This window comes from Gopherus flavomarginatus, chromosome 3 (assembly GCF_025201925.1).
Source record: "Gopherus flavomarginatus isolate rGopFla2 chromosome 3, rGopFla2.mat.asm, whole genome shotgun sequence".
NCBI lineage: Eukaryota > Metazoa > Chordata > Testudines > Testudinidae > Gopherus > Gopherus flavomarginatus.
The window spans coordinates 171,241,174-171,254,705 of record NC_066619.1 but is presented as its reverse complement, the minus strand read 5'-3'; the positions used below and the strand labels follow the sequence as shown (position 1 = coordinate 171,254,705).

Genomic DNA, 13,532 nt, shown 5'->3' with positions numbered 1-13,532 from the left:
ACTAAGAATGCTCAATTCTTTCAACCTTTTCTCATAGATCATGTTTTCTAAACCTCTTATCATTTCTGTTGCTCTGGACTCTTTCCAGTGTCACCTTTCTAAAAGTGTGGTGCTCAAAACTGGTCACAGGAGTCCATTTGAGGCCTCACCACTGCCTAGTAATGACGGGATAATTATCTCCTGTGTCTTACAAACGATACTCCTATTAATACACCCCAGAAAGAAAATTAGCCTCATTTGCAACAGCATCACACTGTTGTCTCATATTCAGGACTTGTCTACCCTTACAGCACTGCAGCTGCACAGCTGTAGCGCTTAGTGAAGATGCTGTCTATACTGACAGGAGCCCTTCTCCCATCGGCGTAGGCCGGGGCAGGAAAACTTTTCACCCTGACGGCCTCACTGGGACTCTTGCCCCATCCATCCCTCCCTGTCCCCTGACTGCCCCCGGAACCCTGCCCCTTACTGCCCCTCACCACCCCATCCAACCTCTCCTCTCATTCCTGACTGCCCCCCTAGGACCCCTGCCCCCATTCAACCCCCCATCTCCTTCCAGACTGCCCCTCAGGGACTCCTGCCCCCATTCAACCCCCCTTTTCCCTGCCCCCTGACCATCTCAACCCCTAGCCACACCCCCAACCCCTGACCACCACCGAATTCTCCTGCCCTCTATTCAATCTCCCCTGCTCCCTGCCCCCTTACCGCGCTGCCTGGAGCACTGGTGGCTGATGGCACTACGGCTGCTTTGCACAGAGCACCAGGGCAGGCAGCCGTGCCACCCGGCTGGAGTCAGCCACGCTACCGACAGCACAGAGCACCAGGTCAGGCCTGGCAAGAGCTCGCAGCCCCACCACCCAGAGCATTGTGCCAGTGGTGCAATGAGCTGAGGCTGCAGGGAGGGGGAACAGCAGGGGAGGGGCTTGGGGCTAGGCTCCCGGGCCAGAAGCTCAGTGGTCAGGCAGGAGGGTCCCGAGGGCCGTATGTGGCCCGCGCAAGGCCGGTGTAACCACTAGGTGAACTAGGCAACCGCCTAGGGTGCCAAAATTGGGGGGCACCAAAAAGCGGTGTCCGGCGTCACAGGAGTCAGCTGAGTGGGGCAGAGCGGGGAGTGAGGCCTCCATAACAAACCCGCCCCTGAGATGAGGGGCACCGCGCAGGACGATCAGTGGGAACCTGCAGCCGAGCAAGGAGGAGACAGCTGGCTGGGTGCAGCGCCCAGTGCGGCCGAGGGACGGAGCGGTTGGGGGAGGCAAGACACAGTCCTGAGCTCAGGTGAGCTTTGCCCTCCAACACACTGTGCCTGGGGCAGACGCAGCCGCCTCATGGGGCAAGGGAAAGTGAAACTAAACCCCACAACGCGATGGAGGGGAAAGGGCTGGCGCAAGTTCGCTTTCAAACCCCGACCCTCCCCAGTGGCACTGTGCCAATGCGGGGAGCTGGCCCTGATCCCCGGGGAGAGCCTCACTGCTCCCTGGGAGAGCCTGGCTCTGCCCTCCTTGCCCCTTGGTCTCCCCTGGAGAGCAAAGTACTCAGAGCCTGGGAATGTTTAGAGACTCTGTGAGCTGGGGGCATTCTCAGCCTCCTCCTCGCTCATTGGTTCCCCTGGGCCAGAAGGGACCGTTGTGATCCTCTCCTCTGACCCTCTTGTATTAATTCTAATGAACAATGCCACATTATGCAGTATTCATTTTTGAAAGTTTATAATGGGGCGCAAGGTGGAAGTTTCGCCTAGAGCACAAAATAGCCTTGCACCAGCCCTGGGCCCACGGGCCACAGTTTGCCCACCTCTGGTGTAGGCTCTCCACCTCCCCGACAGTCAGTAGCTAAGTTGATCAGAGAAGCCCTCCTGTCGACACAGCGCTATCTACACCAGGAGTTAGGTGGGTGTTATGTGTAGGGTTGCCAACTGTCTAACTGCACAAACCCAAACACCCTGCCCTTTCTCTGAGGCCCTGCCTCCCATTCACTACAGCCCCCTCCCTCCATCACTCATTCTCCCCCACCCTCACTCACTTTCACTGGGGTGGGGCAGGGGGTTGGGGCCCAGCAGGGGGTGCGGGCTCAGGGCTGGGGCCAAGGGGTTCAGTGTGTGTGTGGGGGGCTCCAGGCTGAGCCTGGGGCAGGGGGTTGGGTGCAGAAAGGGGTGCGAGAGGGGGATCAGGACTAGGGCAGGTGGTTGGGGCGCGGGATGGGGTTTGAACTCTGGGAGGGGCTCAGGGCTGGGGCAGGTGGTTCGGGTGCAGGAGAGAGTTTGGGGTGCAGGCTCTGGGAGGAAGTTTGGGTGCGGGAGGGAGCTGGGGCAGGAGTTTGGGGTAGGGGACAGGGTTTGGGGTGCAGGCTCCAGCCAGGCGGCGCTTACTTTGGGTGGCTCCTGGAAGTGGCGGCACGTCCCGCAGTGGCCCCTAGGCCCAGGGGCTGCAGGCACCACCTCTGCAGCTCCAACTGGCTGTTCCTGTTCCTGGCCAATGGGAGCTGTGGAGTCGACACTCGGGACAGAGACCACCTGGGTGCGCGGTTGCTGGGTATGTTGTCCGCTTCTGGGAGCAATGTGGAGCTAGGGCAGGTAGGGAGCCTGCCTTAGTCCCACGGCTCTCTGGACTTTTAGCATCCTAAAGTCTTCTGGATTGGCTTCAGTAGCCTCCGGGAGATGGAGCCCAATTCCAGGAGAGTTGGCAACCCTAGTTATGTCTTGCTCAGGGGTATAGATTTTCCACATGCCTAAGCGATGTCATTATACTGACATAAGTTGGTAGTGTAGACTAGTGCTTAGTTTGTGATTCACTATAATCCCAGATCCTTTTCTGCCGTACTGGTGGCTGGCAGTTATTCCCCATTTTGTAGCTGTGCATTTGTCCCTCATTCCCCCCCTTTTTTTTAGCACTTTAAACTGACTTTACTGAATTTCATCATATTGATTACAGACCAATTCTCCAACTTACCAAGACCATTCCAAAGTCTAACGGTGTCCTCCCTACTCCGCCTCCCAGCTTAATGTCACAAACAACTTCTCTAAGCATGCTCTTCATTCCATCATCCAAGTCGCTACGGAAACCACCGAATATATCAGCCCCAGCCAGGACAGACCCCCGAGGTACCCCAGTAGATGCAGCCACCCAGTCTGCAAGTGAACCACTCAGTACAGTTGTGCACCCACCTAACAGTGACTCCCCTACTCTGCTCATGATAGTGTCAAGTGGGGCTGTGTCAAAAGCCTTGAAACGTGGCGGGAAACCACCCATGTGATTCGTGGCAATCTGGCAGGCTGGCCCCGGCCAGCTCCCCTGCACGTGCCCCCATCAGCCTACAGCTGGGCTCAGCAGCTGCACCTGAACCCCCAGCGCGCGCAGCTCCAGCCTGCTCAGGGAGCCTGGTGCTCTGCGCGCGCTGAGCAGGGCAAGCAGCGGCCAGAGCGCGCGCGCTGGGATGGAATCGTGGTGTTGAGATTAGCTAGAGAAGAAGAAAACGTCAACGCCACACTCCTGCGCATGCGCCTCCTTACTCTTCCCGCCTCCGTGTCACTACTCAGGAAGAGACTCTTCCTCCGGGCGCCACTCACAGCCGAGGGGGCGGGGACGACTTTCTTTCATTGGTCGCCGCGGAAAGCTCTCCGCCGGCCCCCGTTTCAGGGGTACTGCGCCGGCGCTCCGAGCGGCGAGTGCCGCGGCTCCCAAACTGTCGTAAACGCATTAACTGATGCAAAAGCAAATCCGCGTGGGTGAAAAAGGGCCTTTGCTTTACGGCAGATTCCTCTGTGCGCATCTGGGATTGGCTGGTGAGTCGAGGCGCGCGCCCCTGCCCGGTCGCGGTTTGTTGACGACAGCGGAAGCGGCCGGGTCTGTGTAAGGAGCCACGTGGGCTGCTCGTGGTGGGTGAGTGAGGGGTGCTCGCACTGGGGGCTTCCGCTAGTTGGCTGCGTTGCTTGGGGGTCGGAGGATCGAAGCTCCGGCCATTTGAGTAACAGTGTTAACGGTTTCTTTAGAACTAAATGCTCATCCCCCCGTCTCTGGGCTGGGTCCCATCGCAGCTCGGAGCCCGCCCCACAACTCTGGGCTGGGTCCCAGCGCACCTCAGAGGGCCCCCGCTTTCCCCGTCTCTGGGCTGGGTCCCATCGCACCTCGGAGCCCCCCCCTTTCCTGTTTCTGGAGCTGGGTCCCATCGCACCTCAGAGGGCCCCCCCCTTCCCCTGTCTCTGGGCTGGGTCCCATCGCACCTCAGAGCCCCCCTCTCCACCCGATCGCTGGGCTGGGTCCCATCGCACCTCAGAGCCCCCCCCCTTTCCCTGTTTCTGGGCTGGTGCCCATTCTATGTCAGAGCGCACCCCCTTCTCTCGCTTGGCCCGTGCCGCGCGCCTGAGCGTGCTGTCTGCCATTAAATCTCCCCGAGACCATTCACCTTCCCCTGGTGCTGCTGTGGTGGCCATCACCAGACTTATGCCTGAGCATCTAGATGGGCAGCCACGTACAGACTGCATGCAGCCCCATACAAACTGCTCGTCTTCTCTCTCTACCTGCTGCGGGGTGTGGCTGCAGATCCCTGTCTCCTATCGCTGGCCCGGTGCTGGGGAGAGCCAGGGAGAGAACCCAGTAGTCCTGGAGCCAGGCCTCGCATTTGGCCAGGTGCTGCTACACCTGGAATCTAAGCTGGCGGTTTAGGCTGTGTCCCGTATGCGTCTGATAAAGAGATGTGTTGATCAATAAACACAGAACCCGTGCTAGGCATAAGCAGACTAAGCAATTGCTTAGAGCCCCAAGCACCTCAAGGGACACCCTCTGTTCAATTTTTATTATAATAACTTGCCTGTTTTAGTATTGGAGGGGGCAAAAATATTCCTGCTGAGGGCCTCTAATGGGTTCTGAGTAAAACCCATTGTCTATGTTACTAGTAATGCCTGAGCCCAGTGAGTCGCAGGTTGACGCTAGTAGCCTGCAGTGTGGAATATGCTGAAGTCACATCGGACTGTGTCTGTGCCAGGGAAAGATGTCTCAGCTCCACTCAGTTAACTTGTGTTATAATCCTAGTACAGACGAGGCAGTTTGTAGTTTTCCCCTGAGTTAGCATGTCAAGGTAAACCCTAGGCTCCTGCTATCTCTGAGCCTTTGAAGCGTATGTCTATATCAGGGGTAGGCAACCTATGGCACGTGTGCCGAAGGCGGCATGCAAGCTGATTTTCAATGGCACTCACGCTGCCTGGGTCCTGGCCACCAATCCAGGGGGCTCTGCATTTTAATTTAATTTTAAATGAAGCTTCTTAAACACTTTAAAAACCTTATTTACTTTACATATAATAATAGTTTAGTTATATATTATAGGCTTATAGAAAGAGACCTTCTAAAAACGTTAAAATGTATTGCTAGCACGCGAAACCTTAAATCAGAGTGAATAAATGAAGACTCAGCACACCACTTCTGAAAAGTTGCCGACCCCCGGTCTATACTGCAGTTAATAACCTGTCAGTGGCCCTTGTGGGTCTGTTTAAGTATAGTGTGGACACTCAGGCTTGGGCTGGAGCCTGGGCTCTGGGACCCTGAGTGGTGGGAGGGTCTCAGAGCTCCAAACTCCTCCACTGCAATTAAACAGTCTCTTAGCTCGAGCCCCATGAGCTGAAATCGGCTGGCTATGGGTGTCTAATAGCAGTGTAGACTTACCCTAAGGGTACGGCTACACTGAAGTAAAACCCCTGCAGCAACGGGCTTCAGAGCCTGAGTTCCAGCCTGAGCTCAAATGTCTACACTACAGTTTTATAGTCCCACAAGCCCAAATCAGCTGACATGGGCCAGCTGCAGGTGTTTTATTGTAGATGTACCCTAAAGGTAAGTCTTTACTGCAATAAAAGACCTGTGGCAGCAAGTTTCAGAGCCTGGGTCAACTGATGCATAGATGCTTGGGCTGAAGCCCAGATGTCCACACTGCTAGTTTTAGCCCTGCAGCCCAAGCCTGAGTCAGTGGACCCAGGCTCTGAAACTTGCTGCTGCATGTCTTTTATTGCAGTGTAGACATATCCTAATTTGTCTTGCCTACTCAGATGAAAACTACAAACTGCCTCATCTCCATTAGGCTTTTACGTAGACTGACAAGGTGCGTGAAATATTTGGTCTCTGTGTACCCTTACTTAGCTTGCAACAATACTAGGAGTATATAAGATTCATTTTGGGGATGTTCAGGATAAAAAATGCAAATGTATGCTAAATTGTGCTTGTTTTGTGGCAGTCATTAATTTGTGTCATAGCTGAAATCTGTTGCAGTGTCCAGTCATAGAAAAAGAAGGAGGAGAAGTTTTTCATACAGCACTGTGTGTTTAAAAAGTACCAATCTAAAATCCTTCCCTTCCCTTCTGCTTCTATGAATGGACTTTGCAGTAGCTTTAATTTTAGATGGAATCTTGAGTTGACCAATGAACATATATTTGAATTAAGAGCCAAATCAATACATGTTAAATTGACAAACTGTGGGGTCTCAACTAACTTGGAAATTTAGTAAGTCATGAAATGCCTTTGACCTTTTCTTTTTAATTGACTTTTTTCCCATTTAACAGGTAGAAAATGTCTTTTAGAGGCAGAGGAGGTGGCAGAGGAGGCGGAGGTGGCTTCAGTCATGGTGGCGGAGGTGGCTTCAATCGTGGTGGCGGAGGTGGCTTCAATCGAGGTGGACGAGGTGGCTTCAATCGAGGTGGACGAGGTGGCTTTGGGCGTGGAGGGGGTGGACGTGGAGGCTTCAACAGAGGATATGACCAAGGACCTCCTGAAAGTGTAGTTAGTAAGTTATCTTGAGAGATTGTACTCATTTTGTTTGGAATGAATATTCCCATTTTCAGTACATCTTTTTTTCCTTACTACAGTATTGGGAGAATTCATGCATCCTTGTGAAGATGACATTGTTTGCAAATGCACGACGGAAGAAAACAGAGTGCCTTATTTCAATGCACCAGTTTACTTGGATAATAAAGAGCAGATTGGCAAAGTAGATGAAATATTTGGACAGCTAAGAGACTTTGTATCCTTCAAAAGTAGATTATTCTGGATATTTGTGGTGCAGTCAGTAACTGAAGAGAGTTGCTCTGCCATTTCAAAATAGCATAGGGCATGTGTACATGAGAATGTTTACTAGTCAAGCTGATGTGCTAGTATCGTATGGACACTTATTTTGATAGAGTGGTGGCTTTTTTTTTTTGTTTACCTTAAACTGCTTCCAAAGTGACGTAAGCTAAACTTAAAAAAAAAAAAGAAAAAGAAAAAAAAAAGAACTCTTATATTGGGGTAAGTGTTTCTACAAGAGGAGTTTTACCACCGCAATTATATTGTTTTAAATTCACGCCTTAACTTGTACTGATATAACTTTCCTGTTAAAGAAGCCCTTAGGCTCTTTGTTTTACACACTGGAAGACTGAATTCTTTTTTCTTGACTTGTACCTAATATAAGCACTATAAATGGATATTTAGTCCTGGGGGAATTGTGTGCTGCTGCATGTGCGCAGAATTCATGTCCCCCACAGATTGCTTTTCTTCCCTGCAGAAAAATGACTTCCTGAGCAGTCATTCACCACTCCCTAGCAGCGCAGGTACAATGTTTTGGGCACCCAGAGCAGCTGGCAGAGAGGTAAATCACTGTGGGGCTGGGGACATCCCAGCCAGTGGCTCCTACTCTGAGCTGGGATTAGCTGCTAGTACCAGCTGGGCTGGAGGCAGGAGAGGACAGGACTGTCTTTTCCCTTGCAAGGAGTGGCTGGGGCTGTGTCAGACCCATCCATAGAAACCTCCGCCAGCAGCAAGAAGTTCAGCATCCTCCCCTGCTTCCTACTCACATCACTCCTTAGCTGTGGGGGAGGGGTCACTATCTAGGGAGTTGTTCCCCCATCCACCCAACCCCTGTGCATCTGGACTTCCCATACCCAGACACCCTGCCAAGCCTTACCTGGTACAGCTGGAACCTCCCTAGCCCTCCATACCTGAACCCCACCCCACTGAACCTCAGCCCCTGCATCTGGAGCCCCTTTCCACCCAGACCTCCGGACCCGCACTCCTGCACCCAGATCACCCCTCATTGGCCTCACTGCACTCAAACCCCCACCCTGATGTCCCACCTCCTGCACCAACTTGAGCTCCCACATCCAGACCCCCGCACCACTGACTGCCAACTAGCTCCATCCAGACCCCCACTCCACCAAGCCCCACTCCCCCTGCTAAGACCCCCACGCCCAGATTCCTCCACTGAGTCCCAGCAACCTTTACGTGGAAGCCCCTGTAGAGTCCTATTGCCCCTGCACCTGGAACGTCCCCAATGAGCCTTTGTGCATCCAAATGCCCCCACACCTAGACCCTCCACTGGGTTGCATGCACCCAGATTGTCCCACACAAAATCCTTTCACCCCACACCTAGAACCGCTCCCCCCCCTCCAAACACACACACACCAAGCCCCTCCACACTTGGATCCTGCCTGGTTGAGCCTACCTGCCCCACACCTGGTACACCTGGTGCAGAGGGGCAGGGCCCCAGAGTGTTTCTGGGGCAGGCCTAGGCCTTGTGTTGTGTCAGGGTCGGGTGCAGCCTCACCGCTGAGTTTGTGTGTTGTGGGGGGAGGGGGGGGAGGGCGGGGCTGCAGGGTGATCTTCCACCTTCGTGCCACCAGTGGCCTGTGCTCTCCACTGCCTTGTTGGAGCTTCTGCATTTATTTACTGACAATTCAAACATGCAGAATTTTAAAATATGGTGCACAGAATTTTTAATTTTTTTTGACACAGAATGCCCTCAGGAGTAGATACTGTTTTTGAAGGGTCTTTACATTACTATTAGTGTTTTTCCTTTTCCTGTGAACCACAAGGATGGCATTTTCCATTTATAAAACTCTGCTACTGTTTATAAGTCTGGGTCATCTCAACTTTCTGTGAAAGTTTGTGGATGGATCTGCTGAAGGGCATGCTGCAGGAGGAGCAGAGATGGTGGATCCACAGGAGCAGCAGAGAATGTATAATATCTTAAAACAGACTAACTTTATGACTGTAGTGATAGAACAAGACAGGCAGGCAGTGGGGTTTTTGCAAATATATTTTGTTTGGATAGTTCACATCTGTAAGTGGAGTCCCCTGTGCTGGGTATTAGTAATAGGATTGAATCATCCTAATTATCAGCGCTTGAAAAAACTCAACTGATTCCATTTCCATCTCGCCCCACAAAAAACTGCCACCAGCAGTCAGTACTGGAATATCTGAACTTGAAACACTGTTGGTGTTGAGGATTAAGTTTGAGTTTTGGAAGTCAGGATTTTTTTCCACCATGTGTGACCTTGGATAAGTTAGTTGACTTTCATTTCTCATTTTCCCCATATCTTTTTTTATAAAGGTGGTATTTACTTACTTTATAGGCTGGGTGTAAAGGCTCACTGGATGTTTAATCTGCTTTAAAGATTATTAACAATACATTAATTTGTTCATTAATGCAAAGTGTATTAAACAAATACTAACCTACGTATAGGTGAAAATTCTGTGTTCAGTAAGCTACGCCAGCATACATTTTAGACATTAATGTGGTATTCCAAATGGTAGTGACTCTGGATTGCGTGTGGGTTGTGACTTTGTTTTGCTGCTTTTTTCACTTTACTGTTGATAATATTCGTAATGAGTTTAAAGGGGGGGTTGGAAGATAGAAGCAGAAACCTACAAAGCAAGTTTAATAGATTTGTGTCCTTTTTAGTTTTACTGCTAAATTTTCTCCCTCCTCTTTTCTCACTTACCATAGATGATTAAAGTTAGGCTACTGAGTCCATATTTAGGTGCCTAACTGAGTGTCCTGGTTTTTCAAACATGCAGACCTCCTAGCAGTTCTCAGTGACTTTATTGGGAACTGGAGTGTTCAGTATACATATGTACCTCGATATAACGCTGTCCTTGGGAGCCAAAAAATCTTGCAGTGTTATAGGTGAAACCGCATTATATCGAACTTGATTTGATCTGCTGGAGCACGCAGCCCCTCCCCGCGGCTCTGCTTTACCGCGTTATGTCCGAATTCGTGTTATATCAGGTGGCGTTATATGGGAGTAGAGGGTATTTGAAAATCAGGATACTTAAATTTATAAGTCCCTATTTAGTGCCTAATTTTTGGCACTCTGTTTTGAGAATATTGGCTTTAATGTATTAACTCACTGACTTACTATTTGCATCAGGATTGTACTTGAATTTCAGGAGCAGTTTTCTCCTAGTAGAATATACATTCCCAAGTTAAAAATGAACCACCTAGAATCTGCAGCTCATTACTTTTTCATTGTCTCAGTCTTTGATTGTCAAGATGCCAGAGATATTGAAGTCTAGTCTCTTCCCCCGCCAAATGTGTGATTATGCAACATTTTACTATTACCATTTCCCATTTTGCCTTTCCCCTATTGGTGTGTTTCTGAGTTTCTTCCTTCCATATTAAGATTTAACCATGTCCACAAAATGCTGTCAAATGTACAAAGTAAACTGAAAAGAATAGAAATATGTGTCTAATCTTTCACTTATAGTAATCATGAGTGTAACAGTAAAGAAAAAAAATCACTGGCTGTGATTTAAATTGATAACCTCATTTTTAGAATACCAACATCTGTCCATTTATACAGAGAATTATAAATGCAGTTAAGTTACCTTTTATATTCCTTAAACAAACTAACAGTATTTTTCAGTTAAACTGTCAGAGAACATGAAGGCCTCTTCCTTTAAAAAATTACAAAAGGTAGGTATCTTAATTGCTTAAAATTCTGATATATTCAATGAGAGAAGAAAATATAACTTCATAAAGAATTTCCAAATAAACCTTTATATAACCTAAATTTCCTATCACCGCATAATCTAAAAATACATTTATAATTGAAGTGAAAAACACTGGAGTGCCACTAGAAATGTTTAATTGGGACCTTATGCAGTAAACAACTATTTTTGTGTCGTGCATTGATTTAATATACATTTAGTCTCATAAGGAACTTACTGTCTTTTTGACATGACACTCTAACCAAAAATCTTTAATTTGTTTATTTCTCTAGTTAGTAGTTCTCTTTAACACTAATAGTTAAATGGCTTATGAGAAATTTGTGTTCATTTACATTTCTTATCTGCTCTCTCTCATACACTTTTTTAGCTACCCCTATTTTATTAAAAAATTGGTGCCTTTGCAAAATCTGTTCTTTTAACCACAAATCTTAATCTTGTTACAGAAATAATTTTATGATCTTGACACAACTACCTTTTTAATAGTTTTGGGTGTTTGATGTCACTCTTTGCAAAGAAGACTTTAAAAATGCTGATGATATAGAGAAAAAATAAGCCAAAATTCTGCATGTATAGACGAGAAGGAGGAAGGCGGTGAATATTGCACTCATGTTACACTGTTCCTGAAGCCTAACAGTGCTTTTCTCCTGCAGTTTTATATTGACCCAGCAAAGTTATTGCCGTTGCAAAGGTTTTTGCCTAGGCCTCCAGGTGAGAAAGGTGCTTCAAGAGGAGGTGGTAGAGGAGGGCGTGGGAGAGGAGGAGGTAGAGGTGGAGGTAAGTGTCTATTTAAAAAAAAAAAAGACATTTTTTTAAAATTAAAACATACAGCCAAGCAAGCACTCATGTAAATTGTGTTTCGTTAGTATATTTTTAAAGAAATACATGTCTTTGAGATCACGGTGAAAACGCGTGAAGTATGACTTAATGGAGAAACAAAGACACGAGATTACGAAAAAGAAAACTTGGTGAATACCAGCGATAGTTTTCCAGTGGTAAAATCTATTAGATGATGGAATATACTCTCAAAGTTAATGGCAAAAGCCCAGTTTCACAACACGTTTAAAATCTAGATTGGACAAAATACTGAAAAATAGTGCATGGTAAACTGCTTTGGTGTGTGCACTTGATGACCTAGTAGATCTCTTCCATCTCTTATTACATTTAACTTCATTGTGGTAGCTGCTCCACAAATAAGGTCAAAGGTAGATCTCTGCTTAAAAGACAGATTTTTCTCTGACATGCATCTGTACACACAAACGCCTAACTTCCCAAAAAGAAAAATTTGCTCTGTAACTTTATTTTGCATCTCCTGCAAGGGTAGATAATTTCTGAGAAGTTTCATATGAAACATCAGTTTCAAAGTTATGGTGTCCTGAAAACTTTACCTGTTTACTTTTAAAAAAACACAAAAAAACCCAACCAAACAAAAAAAACCCAAAAACCTAGCATGTTTTGGCTCTCTATATATCCAAAATGGCTTGGTATAGAAACTCCAAATACGTGGGGGTTTTTATATGCCTTCCGGTATTTTGGGACAGGTATTTTGGGACAGGAGTTGTGGTGGCTCATGGAGAAGGGGACTGTGGTCAACACTAAACCTTGCCTGTCTTAACAGTTATTTTTGTTTCATTTTCTCATACAGAGGATGTTTGTGCAGTAACTTGTTACATTCTTAGCACATAACAGACTTGTGAATTAACTTCTGAAAACTTATTTCGTTGCCTTTTTGTAGGTGGCTTCAGAGGAGGAAGAGGTGGTGGAGGCTTCAGAGGAGGAAGAGGTGGAGGTGGTGGCCGTGGTTTCAGGGGTAAGAGTACTATTTAAATTCAGGGTGTTTTTAAAAGAGAATTTCAGGACACGTAAAACAGTTATTGAATATTTGATTCACTTCAATTTTTCTGCCATCAGTCTTGTAAAGAAGCACAAATTTCTACTAGTTTTATGCAAAAAGTTACCTGTATGGTAGTTTCTGCACTTCACAACAGATTCTCTAGTCCAAGTTCAGTTTTCTGTATTTCTGTGTAAGACCAAAAATGGGGCATATAGCTGGCTTCTCAGTGTAATAATTTGTGCAGTATTTGTGCACTTCAGACATTTGCTTCAAGGTATTAATTGTTTAATGTACACTCTTCTCTTTCAAAACAGGTAGAGGACGTTAAAAAGTGGAGATATTGGCATCTAACTGCTGAATTTTCTGGTGGACCTGAAAAGTAATAAATTGTTTTTAAAGCAATCAAAGTAACAATGTATCGCCAATATTAATTGTTACAACTAATGGATGCTGATCAACACATGAAGAGGTTGTGTTCACCGATGAAGAATTGGAGGCAGCTCTTTATTCTTCACTTGAAATATACTTGAACATTTTTAATTATCAAAGCAGACTTTAAATTGTATGGTTTTAGATTCTTCATTTCTGACAGTCTATTTTAATTAATGCTTGACTTCATGTTGAAGTTGAAAGTAAATGATCCACTGAAGAATTGTTTAAAAAAAAAAAAAGAAAAGCTGCAGACTCTCTAAGGGCACAGATATCAATCTGTGTTACATGTGACTGGTGTCTTGTTCTCCCTGTCTTTTCATTGTTGCATTTGTTGTGCTGTGTATGTTGCACATACCCTGCTTAGTTCTTTCTCTTGTTTCCTATTTTGGAATATTTTCAGTGACTAACAAAGTCTAAAAACCAAATATTTTAAAAAATAGAAAATTTGTATAAAATGCACCATGCCTGAAAAGGAGGATAGTAAAGAATGCTTAATACACTTTCCTGAATAAATCTTCATTAAAACTAAAAATGGG

General features: G+C 47.1%; 1 protein-coding gene across 1 annotated transcript; it reads left to right on the top strand.

Moving 5' to 3' along the window:
- Positions 1 to 3,788: 3,788 nt before the first annotated feature.
- GAR1 (GAR1 ribonucleoprotein) lies at positions 3,789 to 13,528 on the top strand. The gene is made up of 7 exons (XM_050946765.1): positions 3,789 to 3,869; positions 6,533 to 6,753; positions 6,836 to 6,990; positions 10,639 to 10,698; positions 11,384 to 11,507; positions 12,466 to 12,540; positions 12,879 to 13,528. The coding sequence occupies exons 2-7, from the start codon at positions 6,540 to 6,542 to the stop codon at positions 12,890 to 12,892; spliced, it is 642 nt and encodes a 213-aa protein (XP_050802722.1). The 5' UTR covers positions 3,789 to 3,869; positions 6,533 to 6,539; the 3' UTR covers positions 12,893 to 13,528.
- Positions 13,529 to 13,532: the final 4 nt, after the last annotated feature.